General features: G+C 59.0%; 1 protein-coding gene across 2 annotated transcripts; it reads left to right on the top strand.

The window, feature by feature from the left end:
- Positions 1 to 27,732, top strand: LTBP4 (latent transforming growth factor beta binding protein 4). 2 transcript variants are annotated; one of them, XM_059666512.1, is made up of 33 exons: positions 1 to 176; positions 1,973 to 2,031; positions 2,198 to 2,348; positions 2,899 to 3,008; positions 7,864 to 8,055; positions 8,236 to 8,483; positions 8,577 to 8,679; positions 9,062 to 9,136; positions 9,236 to 9,358; positions 9,832 to 9,996; positions 10,678 to 10,827; positions 10,945 to 11,052; positions 11,620 to 11,751; positions 11,835 to 11,960; positions 12,753 to 12,878; positions 13,394 to 13,636; positions 14,605 to 14,730; positions 14,835 to 14,954; positions 15,972 to 16,100; positions 16,320 to 16,445; positions 16,798 to 16,920; positions 17,117 to 17,248; positions 19,408 to 19,539; positions 19,619 to 19,744; positions 21,035 to 21,181; positions 22,475 to 22,741; positions 22,947 to 23,018; positions 23,329 to 23,457; positions 23,643 to 23,789; positions 24,495 to 24,647; positions 25,592 to 25,972; positions 26,321 to 26,473; positions 27,391 to 27,732. In XM_059666512.1, the coding sequence occupies exons 1-33, from the start codon at positions 16 to 18 to the stop codon at positions 27,543 to 27,545; spliced, it is 4,890 nt and encodes a 1,629-aa protein (XP_059522495.1). In that variant the 5' UTR covers positions 1 to 15; the 3' UTR covers positions 27,546 to 27,732. The 2 variants fall into 2 exon arrangements, with proteins under 2 accessions (XP_059522495.1, XP_059522496.1); XM_059666513.1 differs by lacking the exons at positions 1 to 176; positions 1,973 to 2,031; positions 2,198 to 2,348; positions 2,899 to 3,008 and adding an exon at positions 4,133 to 4,427.

Genomic DNA, 27,732 nt, shown 5'->3' with positions numbered 1-27,732 from the left:
TCCGCACGGGACACGATGCGGTGGCCTGGCCTCGGCGGCCGCCGCCCCCTCCCGCTGCTGCTGCTGCTGCCGCTCCTCGCAGCCGCCGCCGCCGCCGCCGCCAGCCCCAGCCCCAGCCCCAGCCCCCGCCCCCGCCAGGCCGTCGAGGCTGCGGTGATCCCGGGCCGCCCGGCCGGGTAAGCCCCGCTGCAGCCCCTCTCCCTGTGCCCCCTGCACCTGAATGGTGTGGTGGTCCAGGAGGCCAGGACTTTTCTCTCTAAGGGGAACCGAGCCCCCAGCTTCGGGCGAGGATGAAAGGGCCAGAGCGCTTGGATTTATTAGGGCCCTTGATTTTGCAGGGGCTAGAATCCCGGGAGCGCTGAGATTTTGACGGAAGCGATTCCCTTCTGATGTGTGTGGTAGAGATAGATGTGGCTCCAGGGAATTCTGGGGTTTTTCTCGGAGAAGGGTCCCAGTTTATATGGGGGCAGGGCTTTGGGTTCTCCTAGGACGATAGATGGGTGTGGCCCTCGAACTGGGATCGGGCTCCCCAAGTTTCTTGGGTGCTCAAGGAGGAAGAGTAGGGGAGGTGACGAAGGAAATTTATGAGGGATTTAAGATGTCTTGGTGTTCTAGGGTTTGGGGGCGCCTGGATTAATTAAAAGGGACACTCGAATCTTCCTAATGAGGAAGACGTGGACTTTCGGGTTGATGGCGGAAGGGCTTGCGGGGAATGGTGCCGGTGGGGTGATCCTCGGGTTTCATAAGGGTTGGAGATGCTGGAGTTACCCTAGAATTAAAGGAGTTCAGGCTTGAATGAGGTACCAGTGATTTCGCGGCAAGAGACCCAGAATTTCCTATAGATTTGGGGGTTGTAGCCACCCTTCCTGTGTACGGTGACGAGACCCAAGGAAACAGTCTGCCCAGCACCCCCACCCCCTGCCCGGAGCCCAGCGCTCCGTTACAAAGGCCCCGGGCTGCGCTCCCGCCAGGGTCTCTGCGAATACGTTTAGTAACCCGAGCCGCACCGGGGGCGGGGCCGGGAACGGGTTAACCCGGAGAAAAGGCGGGAGGGATGACGGCAAGATCGGGGTCCCGGAGGTTCCCACCCGGCGGCTTCCTTCCCCACTGGGCCCCTACCGTCTTGGGAAGAGTCCACGCGCCCGATGTCCCCTTGGAGGCACCCCCCACTGCCCTTCTCTCAGGGCCTGCGCGCTCTCCCTCTCCCTCGCCCCCCTTAGCCTGGCAATAATGGATTTGTCTGGGGGGCCCCTTGGTTTCGACGCACTTGCGTCTGAACTGAGGGCTCCACTACCCAGAATCTGAGACCCCCTGGGCGCAGAGATTTCTCCAAGAACAACTCTTTCCTCCCGGTCAGACGGGAAAGCGAGGCTCAAAGACCAGGAGACGCTGGCTCCGGGACACACGAGCTTGCAAGGGCAGGAATGGGCTAAAACTCAGCCTCGGGATTCCCAGTCCTGGGCTGTGGCTCCTTCTATATCCCCCTCCACCTCCGAACCCTGCGGGACGCACAGTCAAAGGACTTTACTTCCCAGCCCCTGAGACCTGTGGAAGTAGCGCCACCTAGCGCCCATGCGCGGGATGACATCTAGTCCAGGACAGGGATGTGCCCGGAGGGCAGGGTCCTAAATTCCCAGACTGTCTGGGTTGGAAAATGCGCTTAGAAATCCCCTTTGAGTTCTTTTAATCGCTTAAAAAATACTTTAAAGTGTCTTTTCCAAGAATACTTTACCTCCAAAAACGTCAGAAGACAAAAATGAGGTTGCTGTGACCTTCATCCCTAGAGAGACTAAGCTAATTTGCCTCCCATTGTATAGATAAACAGGCATCCAGCGCAGTGCCTCAAATGGGCCACATATCTATTTCCAGCACCCTCAAGTCTTATCTTGGTCCACCCCCCCATCTTCACTGCCCTCCTTTTGGGAGTTGTAGAACCCTAGAGACCTGAGTGACTCCCACCCCTCTGTTACAGTGTTGTTGCTTGTCGCTGCTGCCCAGCCCGGTCACTCAGGAGGAGCCATTGCTTCAGAGGTGGGTTCTCCTAGGTGGGGTACAGGTAGGGGTGACATGGAGTAGGAACAGAGGGGCTGTGGGCTCCCTTCCCCACCCCTCATCCCAGTTGGAGATCTGGATGCACTTGATGGGAAGAGGGACTTGGTCCCCTCCTTCTACACTTAGTCCCTGGCTGTCTCCGAAGCCTCCTGCAGGGTCCAGAGCTGCCCACCTGAAAAGTGTGCAGGTCCTCAGCGGTGCCTGGCACCAGGGTCCCCTGCACTGCTGAGCCCCAGCCCCAGCCCCAGCCCCAGCGTGAGGAAGAAACAGGTGTCCCTGAACTGGCAGCCACTGACGTGAGTGTGCAGTCCCTCCCCTACCAAATGCTCAGCAGCTCCCAGCTCCTCCGCCATTTCTGGCACATCTTCCACTCTACTCCCTGGATCTCCTCCTCTCAGTTGTTCCCTCTCCTTCTTTCCCTCCTTCCCTCCCTCCTCTATCAACTTGTATGTTTCTATTTCTCCTTTTCCTCCCTATTGCAGTCTCTGAGCCTTTCAGTCTATCTCTCTGTCTGTCCCACTCTCTGTATTTGTTCTTTCCATCTCTGTCTCCTTCTGTTTCCCTCATTGTCACCTGTTTCTCTTCTTCTGTCTCTCCTCTTTCTCTTTCTCTTTCTCCCTTCCTCATCTGATTCTCCCACAGTCTGTCTGTTTCTTGCCAAGCCTCTAAGGAATGCTCAAGGCCTGGTCCCTATAGAGGGGTGGGGGTGGGAGTGGGATAGAATGGTGGGCAGAGGCGACACTGGAAGCCCTCCTGGCTGGAAGGCCCCTTCCAGCTTTGGGGGTGGGGGGGGTGGGTGTCAGCCTAACGGCAATGACAGCTCCCTCTCTGCCCCCTCCCACCCAGGCTGCAGGAGGCCAGAGCTCTACTGAGAAGGCGGCGGCCCCGTGGGCCAGGGGGCCGGGCACTGCTGAGTAAGAGGCCCCCACAGCGCACTCCTGCCGGCCAGGCCCGGGGTAAGAACATCCGCCTTTCCCCTGCCGCTGAGGGGGGAGGGTTCCGGGCCTGATAAAGCCGTCTGGTTCCCACGGCCCAGCCGCTGCCTAGCTGCCCCCCATTGTAGCTCAGTACCCCACCCCAGGACACGGCCCCCTCTAGGGACCCTGGCGTCCGGCCTTGAGAGGTAAGCCCAGGACAGGACCAGACGCTGGCCAGAGGCGCTGACCTGCGGGGGTGGGGCCGGGAAGCCAGGCGTCCGGGCTCCCCGCGGCCAAAGAGGGGGGCGCTGTCCCGGCAGAGAGCGCAGTTGAACTAGCCCAGACAACAAAAGCGATTGTGCGGGTTGGCGCCTGCCCGGTCACTGAATGCCCAAAATTGCCTGGCGGCTAGAGGCCAAAGGCCTCCCCTTGCTTCCCTTGCTCTCCTCTCGCTCCAGCTCTCGCCCCTGGGCTAGCACACCCCCTAGTTTTAACCACCCTCAAAAGTACCCCTCCTGCTGTGGCCTTCAGCCCAGATGTGTCCCCTCCTCCCTAAAGTCTTCCAGATGTGGGCCTCTGGCCAGATGTAAGGACCCCCGCCCACAGCCTCAGTTCACCGTTTCCCCTTATTCATTCTGACTTCTTTTACCAGGTGTGGGGGTTTCTGGCCAGATGCTAGTGAAGCCCCCCCAGCGTCCTGCGCACCATCCAGACCCCCAGTTCCTTCATGTGCCCAGGTGCATTCCCTCCTCTCCCCCAATTGCACCTGGCTGCCCAGATGCGCCGTGACAGTCCCTATCCATACGAAGCCCCTTTCTCTCTACCTAGGGCAGAGAAGCAGCCCTTAGCGGCCTCCCCAAATGCGGCCCCCACTTCTCCTTCCTCTTTACGGATTCAGGCCTGTCTGGGGGAAATGAGCCCGCCCCCACCTGTTCCCTTCCTCGCCGCTCCCTCGTGGGCCCCATTCACTTGTTGAAGCGAGGAGGGACAGAGGGGGCGCCCCCGCCCCCTGTGAGTCTAGCGCCCAGCCTGCGCGCCTCTGGCTGCACGCCCAGCCCCACGCGCCCCCGCGCGGCCGCCAGGGAGGGAGTGGTGGGGAGGGGGGGCCTGAGCGGGGGCGCGGCCGTCCTCCCCCGCGGGCGGGCGGGCGCGGCCGGGCCCCTCGGGCGGGCTGGGGCGGCGGCGCGGCCGAGCGCGGCGCTGCAGCCATGGCGGGCGGCGCGCGGCTGCTCTGGGTGTCTCTATTGGTGCTGCTGGCGCTGTTCGGGCCGCAGCCCGGACAGAGCCAGCCGCGAGAGCGCCTCCGCGTGCGCTTTACCCCAGCGGTGTGCAGCCTGCGCTGCGTCCACGGGCCCACCGGCCCTCGCTGTACCCCGATCTGCGCGCCCCGCAACACCACCATCGTGGACAGCGGCGCGCCCGGCGGGGCGGCCCCGGGGGGACCCGGCTTCCGCGCCTGTGAGTGCGGGGTGGTGGTCCCGAGGGAGGGGTTCCCAGGGGGAGGAGAAACCCCTGGGGATGGTGGAAACAGTCCCCCAGGGAGAGGGAGCCCAGATTCCCTGTGCTGGGGGGATCCCTGGTTACTTAAGAAGGGAAGCTTCAAATTCCTGGCTTTTGGGGTTGGGTCCTGATTTTTCAAGCAATAGGGGTTCTCAGGGACCTGTGCCGTCCCACGTGAGGGAATTGGGTCCGACTTTCCAACCTTCAAGTCAATCTTGGTGATACCAGACTTGAGGGGCTTGGGAACCTGGGGAAAGGGGGCTTGAATGGAGACTATAGTGGGTCCCTAAAGACCAAGGGAGAGTTTCAGGGCTTGCGGGGGGGGGGGGGTCCCCAGTTTCTGTGTCTATGAGTGAGAGGGATTAGGAAAATCCAGGATGGGAGTGCCTGTGTGGAGGGAGATTGGGGTGAGGAGAGTTGATTTGGGAGAGCTGAGAGGGAACCCGTCCATAGAAGGAGGGTTTCTGCAGGACCCTGAGTTGCAAGGGTCACACATGGGAGAGAACTCCAGATAGGAGGCCTAGGGGATGGGGTGCCCCTGGGGACAGAGGGCACAGAAGGGGGATCGCACCAGGGAGTCACCAAGGGCTCAGGTGAGGTGGGAGAATGGGCCACCTGTTTGCCACAGGGTGTGGGGATGGGCTGATTCTCTGGTCGGGGCCTACCTGCTCCCAACCCAAGAGGCCCTCTGGAGTGGGGAGTGGGGGCCCCTGGCGCCGAAAACTCGCCCAGCCTGGCCCCCAGCCAGTCCAGCCCTGGCGGCGTGAGCTCATCCCGCCTGAGCCCCGCCTGCTGCCACTCCTTCTCTCCTCCCCTTCCTCCCTCCTTCCTTCACTCCCTCCCTGCCCAGCCCCAAAGCACCCGTGCCAAGCGCCGTGCCCAGGCGGGTGCCAAGCCCCTGGAGGCACAAGGAGGGGCATATGAAAGGGGGCTGACCTCGGCAGGACCCCTATGTCCTCAGCTCCTCACTTCTCCAGGGGCGTGGGGGGTGGAGTTGGCCATGCCCATCTAGCAGCCTGTCCTGGCATGGGAGCCCTCAGGGAGCTGGGTGGGGGGCCTGCTTTCAGGCCAAGAGAAGGTGGAGAAATGCTCTGAGGCTGGGAAGTGCCCTCCCCCACCCCCCTGCCCCCCAGACGTAGTTTGATTATCACAACCCCCAGCAGAGACCTTACCTATCTATCCTAGGCCTATTACTAAGGATCCCTATTAGAGCAACCTGGAATCCTGGGCTAGCTCCCCTAACTAGTGGGGCTAGAGTGTCTGTCCTCAGATCCTAAGTCCCATCCCCACCCCCATCAATAAACTAGAGAAAAGCCCCTCCAGTGAAGTTTCCTCCCTCCCATTCTTCTGATGTAATCCCCAAATTGTACCTGTCACCAGTAAATCCTGTAGTATTTCCCCTCCGCTACTGTTCCCCACTCTCCAGAGGAGCCCCAGATTACAAACCCTATACACTGATAACTCCACTTCCTAGCTGAATTCTTTTCCCACAAAAGACTGCCATTTTCTTATATTTCCAATGGAATCCCATCAGAGTCCTAATTGCTATCTTTCCAAGTCCTTCTCTTTCAGCTGACCCCCTCTCCAGGATCTTCTGACCCATCTGTCTTCAGAGAACCCCAGAGTTAGGCTTGATCAGCTGATTAGGACTCCAGGCACCAGCCATTAAACAAAAGACTTGGGCACCCAATCCCTTGGCTGGGAGGGGAAGGGGGATCGCACAGCATCTTAGAGTCTTCCCAGACTACTGAGGCTCTCATGTGCTGGGGACTCCCAGAATTCCCACTTCTTCTAACATTTTTCTCAGCACCCTCAAATTGGCCATCCCCTGAGTACCCTTCTCCAAGGCCTGACCTAGAAGGCACTGGAGTCCTCTTTTCTAGGTAATTCTCTCCAAAAGGACTTCATGGATTCCTGTTGAATGGGCGCCTCAGATCCTCTGAGCTAGGCTCGTTCCCTTTCCTTTCTAGAAAACTTGAGTCTTTGAACCCTAGAGTATTGCCCTTTAGCTGGTCTCCCAGGAGTCCAGTCTCTTTAACCCTTCAAAACGGAGGAGGCTCTCTTTCTGCTCTCCTCTCTGCAGTGTGTGGCTCAGAATACCACACACGCCTTCCAGGACGGCTCTGGCCGCCTGCTCCCTTCCTCCCATCCACACAGCTGTCTCCAGCTGTTCTCGGTCGCCCCTGGGGAGAAAGGGAGGGGGTGTCCTCGAAGCACACGTCCGGCCTTCTTTGGCTCTAACGGCCCCCTGGGCTCCCCAAGGATCGGGAATGCGGAGCCACCGCCCTACCCCCGCCGCGCCCCTCTCTTTGTTTACCCCGCCGCACAGCTGGCAGTGACCCGCCCAGAGGTGGCCAGGGGCCCAGCGAGTGCGCGCAGAGAGAGGAGGCTCGTTCCCGTTGGTGGCTCCGCCCCGGGGTACTAGAGGCGGGAAGGCGGTGCTAGAGTCTGAGCCAAGGGGAGGTGGGCGGAGACAGTGAGGTGGGCGGAGCTAAGACACCCGCCCAGATAGCTGGGAGGCGGGGTGGGAGGGGCTTGAACAAGTAAGCCCGGGCAAATCAGCGTAAGGAAGGAAAGGAGGTGGGCGGAGCTAAAGGCAGCAAGTTGGACAGCTAGATAGGCGGAGTTTACAATCCCGCGGGAAGAAGGTGATGTGGGCGGGGCTGCAAGGGGGGAGTGATGCCAGGGAGTGACTGAAATGTGGTTTTAGTCAATGCAAGGCACTAGCTGCGTCTTAGGGGCTGGAACAGCAAAACTCAGTCTGAAGATGAGGTGGGCAAGGCTAAATGCTTATGGAAAGAGGGCCAAGTATTTGGTGACGGAAGATGATTTGACTCTGGGTGGTGGACACAGATCATGTATCATAGAATGTGTACTTGAAACCTATATGATCTTATTAACCAGTTACCCCCAGTAACTTAATTTAAATAAATAAATGCTTACTTCGCCCCGGGATAGCGCTATGTGGGCGGGGCTGGTACAGCCGGGAAGGCAGTGCTAGAGTCCGAGCCAGGGGAGGTGGGCGGAGACAGTGAGGTGGGCGGAGCTAAGACACCCGCCTAGATAGCTGGGAGGCGGGGTGGGAGGGGCTCAGAAAGTGGGGCTGGAGAGGGAGGTGAGATACGTGACAGTGAATGAAGAGCCGCGGGCGTGGCGAGCCAACCCAGGGGCGAATCTATACCACAGAGGTCTGGACAACTGGACCGAGCTACTGCTAGCAGCCAAGGACTGGTGGAAGTGGCACATGACAGCTCAAGGCGTAGCGACTTAGCACTGAGTGGTAGCTTTGAGGGTGTAGTTACAGTGTTAAGGGCTGAGCTAGTTCGGGTAAGCTGGCCCGAGGGATGCCTGCCAGAAGGGTTGCTGACTCTGAGTGTCCTCGCTCTCCCCGCAGTCCTGTGTCCCTTGATCTGTCATAACGGCGGTGTGTGCATGAAGCCTGACCGCTGTCTCTGCCCCCCGGACTTCGCTGGCAAGTTCTGCCAGTTGCATTCCTCGGGCGCTCAACCCCCGGCGCCGGCCATGCCAGGCCTCACTCGCTCCGTGTACACCATGCCACTAGCCAACCACCGCGACGATGAACACGGTTAGGAGAGTGCGGCCGGGGTCCTCTCCTACCCCTCTGTCCACCCCCTAGCCATGCCTCTGACCCCACCTTTCCTGCCTTCCCCTGAGTCCCCTTCCCCAGGGCGCCCTTCCACCCATTCCTCGCCCCACTCCTTAAGAACCCGGTATGCACCCCTTTGCCCGCGATGCCTTCCTCCAGGTGTGGCATCTATGGTGAGCGTCCACGTGGAGCACCCGCAGGAGGCGTCGGTGGTGGTGCACCAGGTGGAGCGCGTGTCCGGCCCTTGGGAGGCGGCGGACGCGGAGGCGGTGGCGCGGGCGGAGGCGGTGGCCCGCGCGGAGGCGGCGGCGCCCTACACGGTGCTGGCACAGAACGCTCCCCGCGAGGACAGCTACTCGGACGCCTCGGGCTTTGGTTACTGCTTTCGGGAGCTGCGCGGAGGCGAAGTGAGAGGAGGCTGGTGGGGACCCCTCCTCCCCGCCCCCCCCCCTCCCCCGGGCCACCGCGGTGAGGCGCACTCACCAAACACTTCCCCACAGTGCGCGTCCCCGCTGCCCGGGCTCCGGACGCGGGAAGTCTGCTGCGGAGGGGCTGGCGTGGCCTGGGGCGTTCACGACTGTCAGTCGTGCTCGGAGCACCCGGGTAAGCCCCAGGACGCCCCGAGGTGCTCGGAGCTGGGGAGGGGTGAGAACCCCCTCGCACTCCGCCCGACGACAAAACCTGTCCTCAAAATAGCCAGGCCTGCCTGGCTGGGGGTCACTTCCAGTCTGGCCTTATCCGTATGTTCTGGGACCGCCTACGCCACCTTGGACATTGGCTACTCTGCTCTCAGCCTGCCTTTGTCCCGTGGCCCCAGCCGTGCCGTCTGAAACACCCCCATTATCTTCTGTCGGACCGCCAACTGAGCGCCCACCCGAACTCAAACGACACCCTACACCCTTAGTCCCTTCCACCCCACTTTCGTCCCCTCCCACTCCTTTCTCGATCCTCTCGCCCTGGGCACGCCCCTCTCCTCTCTCTACAGGGAACTCCAACCGAGTGGGAGCCCCAGGTGGTCCGTGTCCAGCTGGCTTCGAAAGGGTTAACGGGTCCTGCGAAGGTGAGGGGGGGGGCAGTGGTGGGCGGGGCGGGCCCTCAGGGCGGGCCCGGCGGGAGGTGGTCCCTGACACCACTAGGACCGCTGCGTCCCTCCCCGCAGATGTGGACGAGTGCGCGACTGGCGGGCGCTGCCAGCACGGGGAGTGTGCCAACACTCACGGGGGGTACACGTGCGTGTGCCCGGACGGCTTCCTGCTGGACTCCTCCCGCAGCAGCTGCATCTGTGAGCCACCGAGCGGGCCCGAGGCTGGGTCCCACGTCCCGCTGTGCCCTCAGGCCTATCCCAGCACATCCCTGGACCCTTCATTTCCTTAAACACCCCCAGACCCTCCAAGACTCCCAGGTCTCTCATTAGATCCGCCTCGGACTTTCTGGACCTTCTTCGGCCATTTCTAAGAACTCCTTTTGTCTCCAGACCCTCAGCCTTCCTTCAGCTCCTCCCGGCCCCCAAATCCTCCACCTTGCCTCACCAGAACTTCTTCAGACCCCGAGATTCGTCTGGGATTGTCTCATTCACCCCTCAGACTCTCCTCAGGCCCCAAACCTTTTCAGGCCTCGGGACCCCTCATTCTGTCTCAGGCCCTCTCAGACCTCTCCTGAAAGTCCCTCGAATCCACCAAACCCTCCCTGGATACCCCCCTCGCAGATCCCCTGCCCTCCCAAACCCTCTCTGAAATGTTCCTCCCCCTCCCCCAGCCCAACACGTGATCTCAGAGGCCAAGGGGCCCTGCTTCCGCGTGCTCCGCGACGGCGGCTGCTCGCTGCCCATTCTGCGCAACATCACCAAACAGATCTGCTGCTGTAGCCGTGTGGGCAAAGCCTGGGGTCGGGGCTGCCAGCTCTGCCCACCCTTCGGCTCAGGTGAGCGCCTTCTGCCCCGCCTCCCCCCCCCCCACTCTAGGCCCCGCCTCAGACCCCGCCCCCAGGCTTTGAGGCTCACAGCCCTCAAACCTGGTTGATCGCTAGTCTTGGCCACTTCCCCAGACTCCGAGACCAGCTACCCTCAGACTGAACTCTGCCCCAGGCCACAACCATCCTTGGCCGCATCTACCCCTTAGACACACTACCTTCTTCTGAGCATCACCTCCATTTTTGGCCACTCCTAGCTCCTGAGATACTCCACCTGTCCCTCCTGTCCCCATGCTGTAGCCAAGTCCCCAGGTCCTGAGACACTGCCTTCAACATAGGCTCCTCCTTGGGCCCCGCCCCACACAGGGCCCTCCCCGAGTCACCTCCCTGTAAATCTAGCTTCTGCTTAAAACCAGACCCCAAAAGGGACCTGACTGTTTCCTGGCCTTCATCCTAGTCCTCTGTAGACCACAAACCAGACCCCACCACCATCCCAAATAGGGAAAACCATCCTTGGTCCCACACTTGGCCTCTGAGATGTCCCAGCCTTTGGCCAGGGTACCACCCATCCCAGCATCTAATCCAAACCCCTGATACACTCCCAGGCCAACCCCTCATTCCCAACCAAGGCCTCCCCCCCCCCCCCCTTTCATGCCCTCTTTTTGTCCCTCTCCCTTCCTTTCCTGTTCCCAGAGGGTTTTCGGGAGATCTGTCCTGCTGGCCCTGGCTACCACTACTCGGCCTCTGACCTCCGCTACAACACCAGACCCCTGAGCCAGGAGCCACCCCGAGTTTCCCTCAGCCAGCCCCGTGCCCCACCCTCCACCCCTCGGTCACCCACAGGTAAGCTGGCTTCTGGGGGAGGGTGTGTTGTCTCTAGGGGTTGCCCCAGCCCCATAGGGAAAGGAAATGGGGCACCGAAATCCAGGTCTCCACTCAATGACAGCCTCTCCTTACCAGGCTTTCTGCCCACCCATCGCCCAGAACCCCGGCCTGAGCCTCGGCCCGGGCCTGAGCTTCCCCCTCCCAGCATCCCGGCCTGGACTGGTCCTGAGGCTCCTGAACCAGGTTTGGTAGAGGGAGTCCAGGGCATTGATGGGGTATTACAGATGGGGGTCTTAGAAGGAGGTTTCAAGGATAGGACAAGCGGGGATGCCACAGCCAGAGGAATTCAGGGGGTAAAAGAGAGAAAGGTATGGAGGGTTGGGTGGTGGTTATGTCGAGAGCTGGAGTCGGACAGCCTGGCTTAAAGTTCTTTGTTAATTGGGCAAATCAGTTTCCTCATTTGTCAAATAGGAATCACTGTGAGGGTTCAGTGAGTGTGGCACAGAGTAAGTGCTCAGTTAATGTTAGGCAGATCAGTATTTTCATGCGGGCACTAAGAACGCACCTGAGGCAGATAATTAAAATATTTAAAAATGGAGACTTTAGGGTGGTATTATGGGGAAATTTAGGGAGGGGATCTGATGAGAACCTCCCACCATAAAAGAAATGATCACAGGTGAAGACACAGGGCTTGGGGAGGGACATCCCTGAAGGTGTTTTAGGTAGAGGATCTGAGAGGATTGTTCTGGGACAAGTGGGACTGGGACGGAGGTATAAGAGATGGGGGAACCTGGCTGACTGGATCCCCAGGTCCCTCCGCGGGCATGTGTCAGCGCAATCCCCAGGTCTGCGGCCCGGGACGCTGCATCCCCCGACCCAGGGGCTACACGTGCGCGTGTGATTCCGGCTTCCGGCTCAGCCCGCAGGGCACACACTGCATTGGTGAGCTGGACAGAGTGGGTGGACGGAGGCGGGCGGGGGACTGTGCGGGGCCACCCCCTGACCAGCCCGCTCCGTGCTCTCAGATGTGGACGAATGCCGTCGCATGCCCCCGCCCTGTGCTCCCGGGCGCTGCGAAAACACGCCAGGCAGCTTCCGTTGTGTGTGCGGCCCCGGCTTCCGAGCTGGCCCGCGGGCTACTGAGTGTCTGGGTGAGAAATCCGCTCCAGCCGGCTCCAGGCTTCACCTCCGCAGGGATCTCGGGCCTGCTGTCCCTCCAGAGCCGTCCCCGCCCTCTCACGCTCCCCCAGCCCCTTCGGCCCTACTCCGTCTCCCTAGCCCCGGGCCCGCCCCTCCCCCAGACTAGCTCTCGTTCACCCTTAGGCCCCTCCACTGTCTCCTCCCGGCCCAGCAGGTCCTCCCGGCCCCGGGCCGGTCCCTATTCTGCTACTGCTCAACCTTCTCTGGCGACCAGGTCCAGGCTTCGCCCTCCCTCGCCCCCCCTCCCCCACTCACATCCCAGATTCCAGACCCTTGGCCCCTCCCCTTCCATGTGCCAGACTGGCTCCCGCCCACCCCCAGACCCGCTTCTGTCCTGCGACTACCGAAACCTACCTACTGGCCATGACCCCTGATTTCCACCTGCCAAGTCAGTGCCCCCTCCCTAAATCGCCCCTTCCCTCTCTCCTGCCACCCCTTTGCTCGGTCCCCCAAACTTTCCTTCCCTCCCTCGCCCTGCCCAGGCTCTGCTCTCACACATTGCCCCCTGCACGGTTCACCTCTCAGCCCTTCCCCTAGTGGGGTCCCCAGACCTTGTCCTGATCTCGACACTCAAGCCCCGCCCTCGCCTTCAATCTACGGACTCGAACTCCTTACGCCTCTGCCTCCCGCCCATCCTGGCTCGGGTTTAAGCTTGGCTCCACCCCTGCCCTCCCCATTTCCCGCGATTGCGGGGAGGGGGGGTGGTGTCTGCCCCAGTTTCAGCCTCCCGGTTTGTGCCCCAGACGTGGACGAGTGCCACCGCGTGCCGCCGCCCTGTGACCGTGGGCGCTGTGAAAACACGCCAGGCAGCTTCCTGTGCGTGTGCCCTGCTGGGTACCAGGCTGCACCCCACGGAGCAGGCTGCCAAGGTGAAGAACTGGAAGGGGCAGAGAGGAAGGGGATGTGAGGGGGGCGGAAGGGCAGAGCGGCAGTGATGAGGAAGGAAGACACATAGCAATGGAGCTGACTGATGGGAGACAGAAGCCAGGTTCTGAGAACCAGACGTGCAGCCCGTGGCTGTAGAGACAGTGACATGGGGACAGAGAGGCCAACTGGTGGGAAACAGAATGACTGAGTCATGGAGGTTGGATATGTCAGTTATGGGGGACAGAGCAGAGGGAGGCCCACGCTGGTGGGGACTAGAAAGACAGAGTTCTAGGAGACAGACAGGCAGCTTAGAATAGGGATTGAAAAGATACATGGAGGATGAAGAGTTAGAATGATGAGAGATAGGGTGGCTGAAGGGTGGAGTCAAGGAGAAAGAGTGATGGAGGATGGAGTGCGGTGTGGTGGAGGGTGGAACATCAAAGCAGTGGCAGTCAGGGAGGCAGAGGGTAGCATGGGGGGCATAATGGAGGTATGACACCGGTCCTTGCCCTCTCAGATGTGGACGAATGCATCCAGAGCCCTGGCCTCTGTGGCCGAGGTGTCTGTGAGAACCTGCCTGGCTCTTTCCGCTGTGTTTGCCCGGCTGGCTTCCGGGGCTCAGCGTGTGAAGAGGATGTGGATGAGTGTGCCCAGGAGCCTCCACCCTGTGGGCCAGGCCGCTGTGACAACACCGCGGGCTCCTATCACTGCGCCTGCCCTGCTGGCTTCAGATCCCGAGGGCCAGGGGCCCCCTGCCAAGGTGAGGGTGCTGAGTCCAAGTGCACTCCACCCCTTTGCTGGGGGACTGGAGAGAGACATGATTCGGGGGGGGGGGGTGTGCACAGAGAGACAGGGTTATGGAACTCAGTGGTGGAAGACAGACACAGAAGGGTGGGGGAGACTGAGCGGATGAGAGGGTCTGACTACAGAGTCTCCTCCTCTTTCTCCAAATATGAAGCTGTTGTCCATTTTACATCCCTTTTTGTTTTTATTTTTTGTGGCAGGGGGAGGGTTGGTAATTTTTCTTTTTTTTTTTTTAAAAATATATTTTATTGATTTTTTACAGAGAGGAAGGGAGAGAGATAGAGAGTTAGAAACATCGATGAGAGAGAAACATCGATCAGCTGCCTCCTGCACATCTCCTACTGGGGATGTGCCTGCAACCCAGGTACATGCCTTTGACCGGAATCGAACCTGGGACCTTTCAGTCCGCAGGCCGACGCTCTATCCACTGAGCCAAACCGGTTTCGGCATTTTTCTTTTTTTTTTAATATACTTTTTTTGTTGTTGTTTCAGAGAGGAAGGGAGAGGGAGAGGTAGACACATCAGTGATGAGAATCATTGATCCGGTTGCCTCCCACAAGCTGAGTCTGCAACCTAGGCATGTGCCCTGACCAGGAATCAAACCAAGACCTCCTGGTTCATAGGTCGACGCTCAGCCACTGAGCCACACCGGCTGGGCTTTCCCTCCCTCTTCGGACGATACTCTTTTGCTTGTGGGACTCCTGAGGAGGGGACAGCTCTGAGGCAGGAGGGCCACATGCAGGAGGTGGTGTCCAGGCCTTGCCCTGGCAGCTGTGGAGAGACCATTAAACAAGGGAGGAGGGAGCAGCCTGGGCAAAGTCCAGGAGGCTGCCTCCAGACTGCAACGCTGAGGCTGAGGTGGGTGATGGCAATGGAAATGGGTCCAGGCTCCTTCCTCAGCCCCGCTGGTCCCCTCTGCCCCAGATGTGGATGAATGTGCCCGGAGCCCCCAGCCCTGTGCCTATGGACGGTGTGAGAACACAGAAGGCAGCTTCCAGTGCGTCTGCCCAACAGGCTTTCAACCCAGCCCTGCTGGCTCTGAGTGCGAGGGTGAGGCCCCGGAGGGAGGGAGGGAGGCCTGGGTGCGGGGGAGGGGGGCGGTGAGGGGGCTGTGAGAGCACTCCTTCAAGGCCATACTCTCCCCTGTCCTTCAGATATTGATGAGTGTGAGAACCACCTGGCGTGTCCTGGGCAGGAATGTGTGAACTCACCCGGATCCTTCCAGTGCAGGGCTTGTCCTGCCGGCTACCACCTGCACCGTGGCCGATGTACTGGTAAGATCAGGTTATGACCTTGGACCTGCAGTATAACTTCTGACCTAGATGGTGACCCCTGTCCTGGACTGCAACCCAGACCTGGTCCATAACCTCCTGACCTGGACCTCAGTTTCCTCACCCGAACCACACATCCCAGAGCCTGACAGTGACTTTTAACATAGACTATGGGCCCCTGACTCAGACTGCAGTTCCTGACCTGGACTACAACCTTTGACCCTGAATGTGACTTCTTACTCTATGACTCATAGACCTTAAACTTGACATTTGACCCTAACCATGATCCTTGCTAATAACCCCTTACCACAACTCTATAGCAAGTGTGACCCTCCTGACCCTGCCTGTCCTTATGGTCACAAACTCTGTATGTGACTTGTGACCCCTGACCTTGACTTTGACCTAACCATAACTCCTGACCATAACCCTGCTACAACCCCTGATTCTGTGTAACCCTCGATACTCTCTCTTTCACTGCCCCTGTCTCTTCTCAGAGTCCCTTCCCTGGGGCCTGACTGGGTTCACATCCCCAGCCCCAACCCCTGACTAGAGGCAGAACTCTGGACCCTGACTATAACACCTGACCCTAACTGGTCTCAGATCCTGCAATTCACTGACCCTGACCCCTGACTCATCAGAATGTCATCCAGTGATCCTGGTTTACAATACCCGACCCCTTACCTGAATTAATTTATGACCCTTGTACCAGTGCAGAGTCCCTTCACCTGACCCCAGGATCCTGGCACAGGGAGTTCCAAAAACCCAAACCCGCAGAACCCCCAATCATGGTCCCCAGAATCAGAGAACCCGGGTCTCCCCAGCCCACTTCTGCCATGGAGCCTTCCCATATCCAAACCAAGACACTGCCCACCACCTCTTGTAGACCCCTTGCCCCAACGGAATCCGTCTGGTGTGTCTCTAGACTAGACCCCTTCTTTCTTTTTAAAAAATCTTTATTGTTGAAAGTATTACATGGGTCCCCCTTTATTCTGGACCCTTCTGGAACCCCCATTCCCACAGATGTGGACGAATGCAGTTCGGGCGCCTCCTGCGGCCCCCATGGCCACTGCACTAACACCGAAGGCTCCTTCCACTGCAGCTGCGCGCCTGGCTATCGGGCGCCGCCTGGCCGGCCTGGGCCCTGCGCAGGTGGGCAGGATGGGGCCAGGGCCGGAGAGCCTGAGATGGGCATGGGTTCCTGGGCGAAGCCTGTTGGAGAGTTGGAAGCTGGACAGAGGAGCTGTGGATGGAGCCTAGGAGCCCACCCAACAGAGCATGCGGCTTGGGGGCGAGGTGGCCGCTTTGTGGGCGGGGCTGGGGTCTCAGGGGCGGGCCCGGCGACCCCCAGCTCTGTCTCGCACACCCTAGACGTGAACGAGTGCCTGGAGGGCGACTTTTGCTTCCCCCACGGCGAATGCCTCAACACCGACGGCTCCTATGCCTGTACCTGTGCCCCCGGCTACCGGCCCGGACCCCGCGGAGCCTCTTGCCTCGGTCTGTACCCACGCTGCGCCCAGACCCGGAAAGGGTGGTCTTATACCAGGAAAAGGCAGGACAAGGAGTGGGGAGTCTGAATTCTGGATGGAGTCCGGACGCATTTTGGGGGCGGAGCCTGTGGGGCCTGGGGCTGAGATGGGAGGGGAGGGGTGGGGAGAGGACAGGGGAGAGCAGAGTCTGGGCAGCTGGGCAGTGGTTGGAAAGGATGGGCCGAACCCCGTCGGAGGGGTGGGGCTTGGGAAGGGAGGAGCCTAAGACTGGCCGGAGCGGGGAGCGGGCTGTGGAGGGGCACGGCCCGGGAGAGGGAGCGGAGGAGGAGGTGGGTCGGGTTTTGGATTCTGTCCCGCAGACGTGGACGAATGCAGCGAGGAGGACCTCTGCCAGAGCGGCATCTGTACCAACACCGACGGCTCCTTCGAGTGCGTCTGTCCTCCGGGACACCGCGCCAGCCCCGACCTCGCCTCCTGCCTCGGTGAGAGGCCTGCGCGGCCCGTGCCCCGCTCTCCCTCTGCCTCCGGTCTCCCTCCTCTGTCCTCTTCTCTTGCCCTCTTCTCCGCGTCCCCGCGACCCCGCCCTGACTGCCATCTCTCCTCGACTCCCCCGTTTTTCCTCCTTTGCCTCCCTGCCTCCCCGCTTCCCCCGTCTGATCGCCCTGCCTCACCTCCCAGACGTGGATGAATGTCGAGAGCGGGGCCCGGCCCTCTGCGGCTCCCAGCGTTGTGAGAATTCCCCCGGCTCCTACCGCTGCGTGCGGGACTGCGACCCCGGCTACAACGCGGGCCCTGAGGGCACCTGTGACGGTGAGACTGCTGCCCTCGCCCTGAAGCTACTGGAGTTGGGGACCGCCTGCCTCACAGATGTGGGGCGGGAAAGGGCCCCAACCAATGCACTTAATTCTCTCCCCATCTCTGCTGGAAATTAATTTCTTTCTTTTCTTTCTTTTCTTTCTTTCTTTCTCTTTCTTTCTTTCTTTCTTTCTTTCTTTCTTTCTTTCTTTCTTTCTTTCTTTCTTTCTTTCTTTCTTTCTTTCTTTCTTTCTTTCTTTCTTCCTTTCGTCTCTCTTTATTGATTTCAGAGAAGAAAGTAGAGAAAGACAGAGATAGACACATCAATGATGAGAGAGAATCATTGATTGGCTGCCTTCTGCATGCCCCCCACTGCAACCTGAGCATGTGCCTTGACTGGGAATCCAGCTGTGACCTCCCAGTTCATAGGTCCATGCTCAATCACTGAGCCACACCAGCTGGGCTATTTTTTTCTTTCAAAAAATTTTTTCTTTAAACATTTTTAATTTGTCAATTACAGTTGATATTCAATATTATTTTAATTAAAAAATCCTAGTGTCACCTGGCCGGCGTGGCTCAGTGGTTGAGCGTCGACCTATGAACCAGGAGGTCACAGTTCGATTACTCCAACTCAGGGCACATGCCTGGGTTGTGGGCTCCATCCCCAGTATGGGGTGTGCAGGAGGCAGCCAATCAATGATTCTCTCTCATCACTGATGTTTCTCCCTCTCTCTCTGAAGTCAATAAAAAAATATATTTAAAATATTTTTAAAAAATCTTAGTGTCTTGTATTTTCTTGTGGAGGGAGGTGGGAGTTTGGGTGAAGTCACTACTATCAGGACCCAGGCCCAGCCTTGCTTCCAGAAGCAGCCCGCGCCCCCTCTGCCGGTTGAGTTATCCCAGCAAGTCATCTCCTAACCCAAGAACAGTTAACCTCTCCCCCTTTCTCATTGGATTAAAACTCCCTGTTTTTCCCTCTTCAAGCTCCCTCTCTTTGGACCTGCCCTCTCCCCACCCTCCACCACTCACTCTGCTTCCAGCTGTCCCTCCAAAGAGGTGCAACCCTGGTTGTCCTGGGCCCCATCCTTTCCCAATGCCAAATTCCCCAGCTTTCTCCAAGCACTGACCCTGCCCACTTAAAATCCACCCCTTAAAGTGTTGTTCGTTTCTCCAGATACGATCCTTTGTCTTTCCTCAGACTTCTCCAGGCCTTGGGAACTACAGGTCTATACCTTCCGGTCTCTGTTCCACCTTCACACCACCCCTTGCCTACTCTTCTCATTTTCCATGCCTTCCTACCCCTCCATGCCCCCACCTCACCCCTCACCTTCCAGTCCCCCTGCCCCATTCCCCCAGCAGGCTCTGGCAGGGTACTGGCGGAGACAGGAGGCTAGGACTAATCTAAGTCATTGTTTTGGATGGAATGCGATCAGTATTTTGTGGAACAGATGAAATGACTGTGCGATGCCTTTGGCCCTCTGGTTGCCACAGCTCTGGCTCATAGAAACCTAGTTTCAGGGGCTCTCATTCACTAATTCTACAAGAATATACTAAGCACCTGCTGTGAGCCAGACACTGGGGGGCAACAGCTGTAAGTCAAACAAAATTCCTGCCTTAATGGAGCTGCTACTTGGGGGGGGGGGGGGGGATAGACAATAAGTATGTAAATCATTTCAAAACTCACTCAGTAAACAATTTGGGGCACCTACTGTATGTTAGGTACTGTTCTATGCCCTGGGAATACAGTGGGGAACAAGACAGACACAAGTCCATGCTGTTGTGGGGTTTGCATTCTAGGGGGGTGGTTATAATACAGTGTCAAGTTTAAGAAGAAAAATGTAGCAGAACAAATGGACAGAGACGACAGGGCAGTGGGGGGGCGAGTGCTAGGAGGCCTTGGCCTACACACTTGAGTGAAGTGAAGGAGGACGCCATGCAGATAGCTGAGGGAAAAGTGTTCCTGACGGAGGAACAGCACGTGCAAAAGCCTGAGGTGGAACCATGTTCCAGGCCTTTGGAGTTATTACCACTGTCAATCTTAAGAAGCTCAGACTCCTAGAATATAAGATTCCTAGAAACTTCTCAGTCCTCAGAACTGAAAGTGGCATCAGGAACCTGTGAATCCAGGCCTATAACTCCCTTCTCCTCCCCTCACCCTGTCCCCGCTCTTGCAGATGTGGACGAGTGCCAAGAATATGGCCCGGCAATTTGTGGAGCCCAGCGCTGTGAAAATACCCCCGGCTCCTACCGCTGCACGCCTACCTGTGACCCTGGCTACCAGCCCATGCCTGGGGGCGGATGCCAGGGTGGGTGTGCATCGGGCATTGGGTGAGCTGTGGCGGAGACAGAAGGTCCAGCAATGGTCTGACTGTCTGCTGGTTGCAGATGTGGATGAATGCCGGAACCGGTCCTTCTGCGGGGCCCATGCCGTTTGCCAGAACCTGCCTGGCTCCTTCCAGTGCCTCTGTGACCAGGGCTACGAGGGGGCACGGGACGGGCGTCACTGCGTGGGTACGGGGCTCCCGGGGGTGGGTGGGACCAGAGGGTGAGGAAGAGGTCGGTCAGGCCCAGCCCCTCTCCATAGATTTGAACTATGTGAACTTTGGGGATATGGAACTTAGACCTTGGGATATTAGATCCATCTTCAGGAAACCCTCTTTATTCAGATTTTATGTGGGGGGTGCTTAAAAAAAATCATGCATAAATTATGTAAAATGCACTAATCTTAAATGTACATAAACATTATTTTTCCCAACTTTTTTTTTTTTTTTTGGAGAGAGAGAGAGAGATGTGAGAGAGAAACATCAATAGGTTGTTTCCTGTATGGATCAGGGATCAAACCTGCAACCTAGGTAAGTGCCCTGACCAGGGATAGAACCTGCCACCTTTTGGTGTATAGGATGACGCTCCAACCAACGGAGCCACCGGGCCAGGCTTCCCAACATTTTATGAAGACACTTCCTAAACATACAGCCTGACCTATATTCTGCCATTTTATTACACTTGCTTCCTCAAACCTCTATCCATGAATACAACTAATTGTTTGGATAGATTTAAAATTAAATTACAGGCATCAATACACTTATTTCTAAATTCTGCAGTATGCATATTATTAACCAGAGTTCAATATGTGTGTATAGACATTTTCATTTGTGGTTCAATTTACATACAGTGAAATGCATGAATTTTAAGTATACATTCTCTAAGTTTTGACAGATGCCAACACAACAGGCTGCCTTTCTGTAAAGGGAATTAACACTGTCAAGTCCTGGGATCTATCTGAGCTTCAGGCATACCGGCACCCAGGAGCTATCACAAGGCTGACTGTCTCCGCTCTCGGCTCTGCTTCCCTCTGTTGCATTTATTTGCAGGCAGACTCTCTCTTCACGATGACAAAGGTGGTCTCAGCACCTCTAGCTAACATCCTCATCGTGGCAGCCCTAGCTACAGACAGAGGCTCTTTCTTGATATTTTCAGCCAAAGTCTCAGGACTGGCTTTGATTGGCCCGGCTTAGGCACTGCCTGTCTCTGAACCAGAGGAACACAGCAATCTGGTGGCAGTGCCTGAGACTTGTCCCCACTCCTAGGAGTAGATGTAGCCCCACTCGAAACACAGGGACTGGAAGTAGAGGAGCAGAAGTCTCCCAATGGGATTTCGCGGTTTATCACCAGAGGAGAAGTTGACGATGGGGGCTGGGCCTTTAACAATACCAGTTATATCTGAAAGCTCAGACTTTTAGACCTTTGGAATCAGAGGTGACCACCACTGACTTCCTCTCCCCTGTTGCCTTCTGCTCACAGATGTGAATGAATGTGAGACACTACAGGGCGTGTGCGGAGCTGCCCTGTGCGAGAATGTGGAGGGCTCCTTCCTCTGCGTCTGCCCCACCAGTCCTGAGGAGTTTGACCCCATGACTGGGCGCTGCGTTCCCCCACGGGCTTCTGCTGGTGAGACCGCCCTCGGTGCCTATTTCACTGATGGCTGCTTGCCCCACGGAAAAATGATGTGGTCTAACCCTCCCTGAGGTGGACGGCTGCCACTAGTTAAATGCCTTTGTTTTAAACAACAAAAAACTTCAGAACCTGTGGGTTAATCTGGGTAGTGGGATTCCGAGTCAGGAGAGCTGGAGCCTGCCCGGCCTGACTTTACCAGCTTCCTTCAGCCAGCAACTGTTCATGGGCATCCGTCGTGTTCAGCCCCTGTTCTGGGCACCGGGGACACAGCGGTGACAGAGAAGGTCACTCTGTCTTGGAGAGACTCACACAGTGGGGGCAGGCAGAGGTAACATGAGGGGTGACAGCCCAGAGGAACCGGCGGGGCTGAGGCAATGCAGGCCCGAGGGAACAGCCTGTCTTCAGGAAGGCGACTGGGTTCTGGGCCCAGAGGAAGGGCCTGCCAGCCTGAGAGGAGAGTTAGGGGGGGCCCCCTGTCGGAGGGATTCTGAACTGAGCATTAGGATGAGTAGTGGGTGAAGTAGGGGAGGGTGACGTTTGGGGCAGAGAGAGCAAGGACAAAGGCAAAGGTCTGGCCAGGCAAGAGAGGGCCTGGCATGTTGGAGGAGCTGAAGTAAGTTCAGGGAGGCAGGATTGACAGAGCAAGGGGAGGAGTGGGGAGAGAGGCTGCAGAAGGAGGCTGGTGCCAGGCCACACTGACTCACCGCGGCCAGGAGGCTAGACATGTCCCGAGGTTACCCCGGCACCGCGGACGGGTTTGGAGCAGAGGGGAGGTGCAATCAGATTTTGAAGCCTCGTTGGCAGCCGTGTGAAGGTGGGTTGGAGGAGGTGACCCTGGGTTCTGGGGGGCAGGGACTGGGCAGAGAGGACAGGACTAGATCAAAGCAGCCCCGCCCTACCAGGAGGGGAAGAGAGGGCAGGTGGGAGAACACTCAAGAGGCCAAGCAGACAAGCGGTGGGGCTGCCTGGGTTTGGGGGTGAAGACTCTGAGGCCAGTTTGGACACCTTGGATGTGAGAGCCCAAGGAGGTATCCTGGAGGTCAGGGAAATCCCCTCTTCTGCTACGAAAACTACAGGTGCCATATTGTGCCAGACGTCTGGGAGAGTGTGAGGTGGGAAGGCAAGAAGTGGAGAAATGACAGGAGGTGAGAATAGGAGAAACGGACAGTGACAGTGGAGTCTAGTTCTGCCACTAATGGCTGGGAGCCCTTTGGGCCTCAGTTTCCCCACTTATATCCTGGGGGCTGGAGGATCAGCCCACACCAGCTAAGCCTCTTGTCTCTCCAGGCACATTCCCAGGCTCACAGCCCCAAGCACCCGCCAGCCCTGGCCTGCCAGACAGACCACCCCCTCCCCCCCCTCCCCGCCGGCCCAGCCCACCCAGGCAGGGACCGGTGGGCAGCGGCCGCCGGGAGTGCTACTTTGACACAGCAGCTCCAGATGCCTGTGACAACATCCTGGCTCGGAACGTGACGTGGCAGGAGTGCTGCTGCACCGTGGGGGAGGGCTGGGGCAGCGGCTGCCGCATCCAGCAGTGCCCGGGCACTGAGACAGGTGGGCATGGGCTCCTGGTGGACAAGGGGCCGAGGGTCTGGGTGGTGTGCGTGAGGCTGAGAGGTGGGCACAAACAAGCATGAGGGCTGAAGACTTCGGGGTGAAGGGTGGGCATCGGCCGGAGTGAGCACTGAGGCTGTGGGTGTGAGCAGGGCCGGCGGGGCTGGAAGCGGGAGCCTGGGCTTAGCCTTGTCTCTGTGTGCAGCTGAGTACCAGTCACTGTGTCCCCACGGCAGGGGCTACCTGGCGCCCAGCGGAGACCCAAGCCACCGGAGAGGTGAGGCCAGGCTTTAAGTCCCACCCACCTTCAGCCCCCAGGCCAGCTCCCGCCACCCAGCCTGTTTCCTTCTTCTCCCTCTCTCACCCTACCCGGTTCTGTCTCCTCCCCCCACCCCACCCCCATCTCTCTCTGTCTCCCACTTTCCCTATCTCTACCTCCGGGGCTCTATCTCCATCTGTCTCTCTCTTCCCCGATTTAACCACACCGCCTCCCCGCTCCCAATCCAGCCCACCCAATCCCTGGCCTCCACCCATCGCTCTGGGGGGGGGGGGGGCGGGGGGGGCGCCTCTGACCATCCTTCCCGCAGATGTGGATGAGTGCCAGCTGTTCCGAGATCAGGTGTGCAAAAATGGTGTGTGCGTGAACACGGCCCCGGGCTACTCCTGTTATTGTAGCAACGGCTACTACTACCTCGCCCAGCGGCTGGAGTGTGTCGGTACGAGCCCACCCGCGCCATCCCCAAAGAACTCCCCCGGCCCCCACCGCCTCGGAACCGGGCCGCCGCCCGTAGAAAGTCTCCCCGGAGTCCAGACTCCATCACTGCCAATGCCCCGGGGAAGCGGGGAAGCGGGGAAGGGTGGGGGCTGCTGCTTAGCCACTCTCCCGCCCCCGCCGCCCCAGACAACGACGAGTGCGCGGACGAGGAGCCGGCCTGCGAGGGGGGCCGCTGCGTCAACACCGTGGGCTCTTACCACTGCACGTGCGAGCCCCCGCTGGTGCTGGACGGTTCGCGGCGCCGCTGCGTCTCCAACGAGAGCCAGAGCCTCGGTAACCCGACCTGGAGCCCGCCCCGCCCGCCCCGCCCCGCCCCCTGAGCCCCGGCATCCTTCTTGCCCGTTGTGTGAATGGCAGTGGCCCTGCCTTCTAAGACAGTTGAGAAGAATTTTATTTTTAAGGACAGAACAGGGCCTGGTCTGAGTGCTAGAGGCGCGCTCCCTGTTATTTCCCTGTGCATCTCTGACTCTGACACTTTCTGGGACTGTCATTGTTTCTAGGTCTGTTTCTGGGTCTCTCTCTCTCTCTCTGCCTCTTTGCTGACCCATTTTTCTTAGAATCTCTGACTGTTTGGATGTGTTTGTCTCTATCTCTTTGGGTTCTTTCTTTCTCTTTTTTTGCCCACGGACCCAAACTCTGGTCCTACAACATCCTCAAACACTTCATTCAAACAACGCTCAGAGAGGGAAATCACCTTCCTCAAGGTCACACAGCCCTCCAGAGGCCAGACTTGGATAGAGTCCTCTCAGCTTCTAGCTCCCAGTCATGGGAACCCTTCTGCTCTCGCTGCCTATATGACAGCCTCATGCCAGACCACGCCCTGTTCTCAATTCAGAACCTTGGAACGACCTCAGAGGGCTTCTGGGAGTCAGACCACAGCCGATGAGGATTTGGTGATAGGCAGAGGTGGCTGGGTGCTCCAGCAGGAGAGGAGCCGAGTGTCAGTCCCACCCTGATGCATGCTGTCTCTGCCCTCAGATGACAACCTGGGAGTGTGCTGGCAGGAAGTGGGGGCTGACCTCGTGTGCAGCCGCCCTCGGCTGGACCGCCAGGCCACGTACACAGAGTGCTGCTGCCTCTACGGGGAGGCCTGGGGCATGGACTGTGCCCTCTGCCCTGCCCAGGACTCAGGTACTGCCATCTGCCTTGGCCACACTCAGAGGTCCTGCCCCTCAGGCTTCAAATCCAGACCCTTAGAGCTCTTAGTGTTAGCCTACCAGATCTCCCCAAACTCAGCCCCTTGGACCCCTAAATCTTGGTGCCGTAGCCCCCAAGTCATATCCCAGAGACCTCCCAGTCTTATCAGCAGGTCCCATAGGGCCCTGAGGTCTGGTCTCTCTGACCCTCACTCCTGGTCCCCAGAACAGCCCATGAGATGCCCCTCCCCCACATCCAGGCCTTAGGCCTCCAGTACCAGGTGCTCAGGTCCGCCCATCCTGGCCCACAAGCTCTCTGGTCATAACCCACAGGCCTCCAAGTTCCAGTGCCTTGGATACACATATCCAAGCACTGAGACCCCAACACACAGCCCCAGAGGCCCCAGTTCTTGGCTCTTAAAACCCTTGATTCCCCCAATGCTCAGCCCTTGGGAACCCAGCCCAGCCCCAGGCCCAAAGCCCCCATCCTTGATCCTCGGACCTCCAGGTCTGTGGCTCAGACCCTCTCCCAAGCATCCTGGCCTCCAGATCCCCACTAGCAGTTTCTGGGAATTCCCAGTCCTGGTCCCTAAAACACCAGCATCCCATATCTGTAGACCCCTAGCCTGAGTTCCCATGGATCCCCCAAATTCCAGAACATTGGACCATAATTTCTAGCTGCAGTCCTTAGTACTCCTGACCCCAGCACCTTGGAATCCTAGACTCAGGCCTTGGACCCTCAGTCCTGGCTCCAGAACCCCTGACCCCACCCTGCAAGCCAAGTCCCCTCCTCTGAAGCCCCTTCCACGCCTCAGCCCAAGGCACTCCTCCCTCTCCTCTGGGTTCTTCCCACAGGGGCGGAGGGGGGGCGGGGGGGGGCATGCATGGTGGGTGCAAGGCAAGCAAGGAATGACGGTTAGGCTTGTCTCCTGTTTACAGATGACTTTGAGGCCCTGTGCAATGTGCTGCGCCCCCCGGCATATGGCCCCCCACGGCCAGGTGGCTTTGGACTCCCCTACGAGTATGGTCCAGACCTCGGTCCACCTTACCAGGGCCTTCCATATGGGCCTGAGCTGTACCCACCACCTGTGCTGCCCTATGACCCCTACCCACCACCACCTGGGCCCTTCGCCCGCCGGGAGGCCCCCTATGGGATGCCACCCTTCGACATACCGGACTTTGAGGATGATGGTGGTCCCTATGGTGAATCTGAGCCTCCTGCTCCACCTGGACCCGGCACCCGCTGGCGCTATCGGTCCCGAGACACCCGTGGCTCCTTCCCAGAGCCCGAGGAGCCACGTGAAGGCGTGGGCTACACTGGTGAGCACTGCAGGCCCATGGGACGCAGAGGACTGAACTGTGCAGATATGGAGTCAGGGAGGAGGGAAGGAGAGAGATGCAGAAACGAAGAAGCCAGGGGGAGAGACAGGCACAGAGAGATATGAAAAGACAGATGCAGTCGGAGAAAACAGATACACCTGTAAACCCACCAAGAAAGAGGTGAGGACAGGGAAAGCTAGTGAACACAGCCAGATACGCTTCCTGGCCCCACAGCGCCCCCTGGAGAAGGATGGATGGTTCAGGAAGGAACATAGAGAGCAGCCCGGGGCGGTGAGGGGGAGAAGGCACAGCCCCTGACTGAGGGAGTCCTCGCACTGTCCCCCGCAGGCGCCCTGGCGGGGCCCTACGAGGGGCTGGAGGCGGAGGAGTGCGGGATCCTGGACGGCTGTGCCCACGGCCGCTGCGTGCGCGTCCCCGAGGGCTTCACCTGCGACTGCTTCGATGGCTACCGCCTGGACATGACCCGCATGGCCTGCGTTGGTGAGGGGCTGGCCACGGCCGAGCCTGGGGATAGGGTGGAAGCCCTGACGACAGGGGGAGCTTAGTGACGGCGAGGGGAGGGAGCAGCCCAGAAGGCGCAGCCTGACTTGCAGGAAAGCAGAGCTTGGCCCCAGTGCCGGGCTGGGCCGGAAGTCCGTAGGAGGGTGGAATCCTGCAGGTGTGATTCTCAGGACTCCTCGTGCTGCCTTGGGTTAGTTTTCATTATCTCTTTGGGGAGCTTCAGGCTTCCCATCTGCAAAGTGGGAGTGGGAACCATGTTTGCCCAATTTAGAGAGTAGTAGCTCAGGACTCTGGGGGAGTGGAGAGACCTCCGGCTTGCTGTGTGACCTGCCCTTGCTAAGTTTTTCTCATCTCAAGTGATAGAACTTCAAGTAATTGTGAACATCATTAATACTGATTTACAACGACACCGAGGCTGGTGTGTAAACTGAGGCTCAGAAAAGAGAATTGAGTTCCCCAAGGTCCCACAGCCGAGAAACAGCGGGCCCGGGCGGAGAGCCACTGAGCGGCGTGCAGGGGCTTCCTCGCGCCGAGCCTGGGCGGGGGGGGGGGGCGGGGGGGAGCTTATGTAAAAGGGAGTCCCAGGCCTTCACAGGGGCCGGGAGGAGCCAGTTACCGCAGGTAGCGTGCTTAATGCATGCCTGGTTTGGAGGAGGCAGTGGCCGTGGTTGATATCATCAGTATTATTTTCCTAACAAAAACCTAGTGACGTGGGGCTACCGTACCCATCCTACAGCGCAGAGCTGAGGCACAGAAAGCCCCGCCACCTGTGCAGGCATCGCAGCCACAGGCGGCGTGGCCAGGCTCGCGCTCGGCCAGGAGGCTCTGCGCGCACCCCGCCCCGGAGCTCCCGAGGCCCCGCCCGAGTAGCAGCGCCCCTTGTGCCCCTCCCCCAGACGTGAACGAGTGTGACGAGGCGGAGGCGGCGGCTTCACTCTGCGTCAACGCGCGCTGCGTCAACACCGACGGCTCCTTCCGCTGCATCTGCCGCCCGGGATTCGCACCCACGCACCAGCCGCACCACTGCGCGCCCGCCCGCCCCCGGGCCTGAGCCCGCAGTGCCGTCCCCGCGCCTGCCCGCTGGTGCGCGTGCGCACACGGAAGCCGAACAGAGGGACGCCTTACGGACGGATGGAAGTGGGGACGCCTCTTGCACCCCCAGCCCCTCTACCGACGCCGCCCCACGGCCCCCCTCATATTTCCGCTCCTTTTATAAACGTTTCAGTTTTAAACACCTA

The sequence above is a fragment of the Myotis daubentonii genome, chromosome 15 (assembly GCF_963259705.1).
Source record: "Myotis daubentonii chromosome 15, mMyoDau2.1, whole genome shotgun sequence".
NCBI classification, from domain to species: Eukaryota; Metazoa; Chordata; class Mammalia; order Chiroptera; family Vespertilionidae; genus Myotis; species Myotis daubentonii.
Note: the sequence above shows the minus strand (reverse complement) of the source record. Positions and strands in the feature narration are given on the sequence as shown.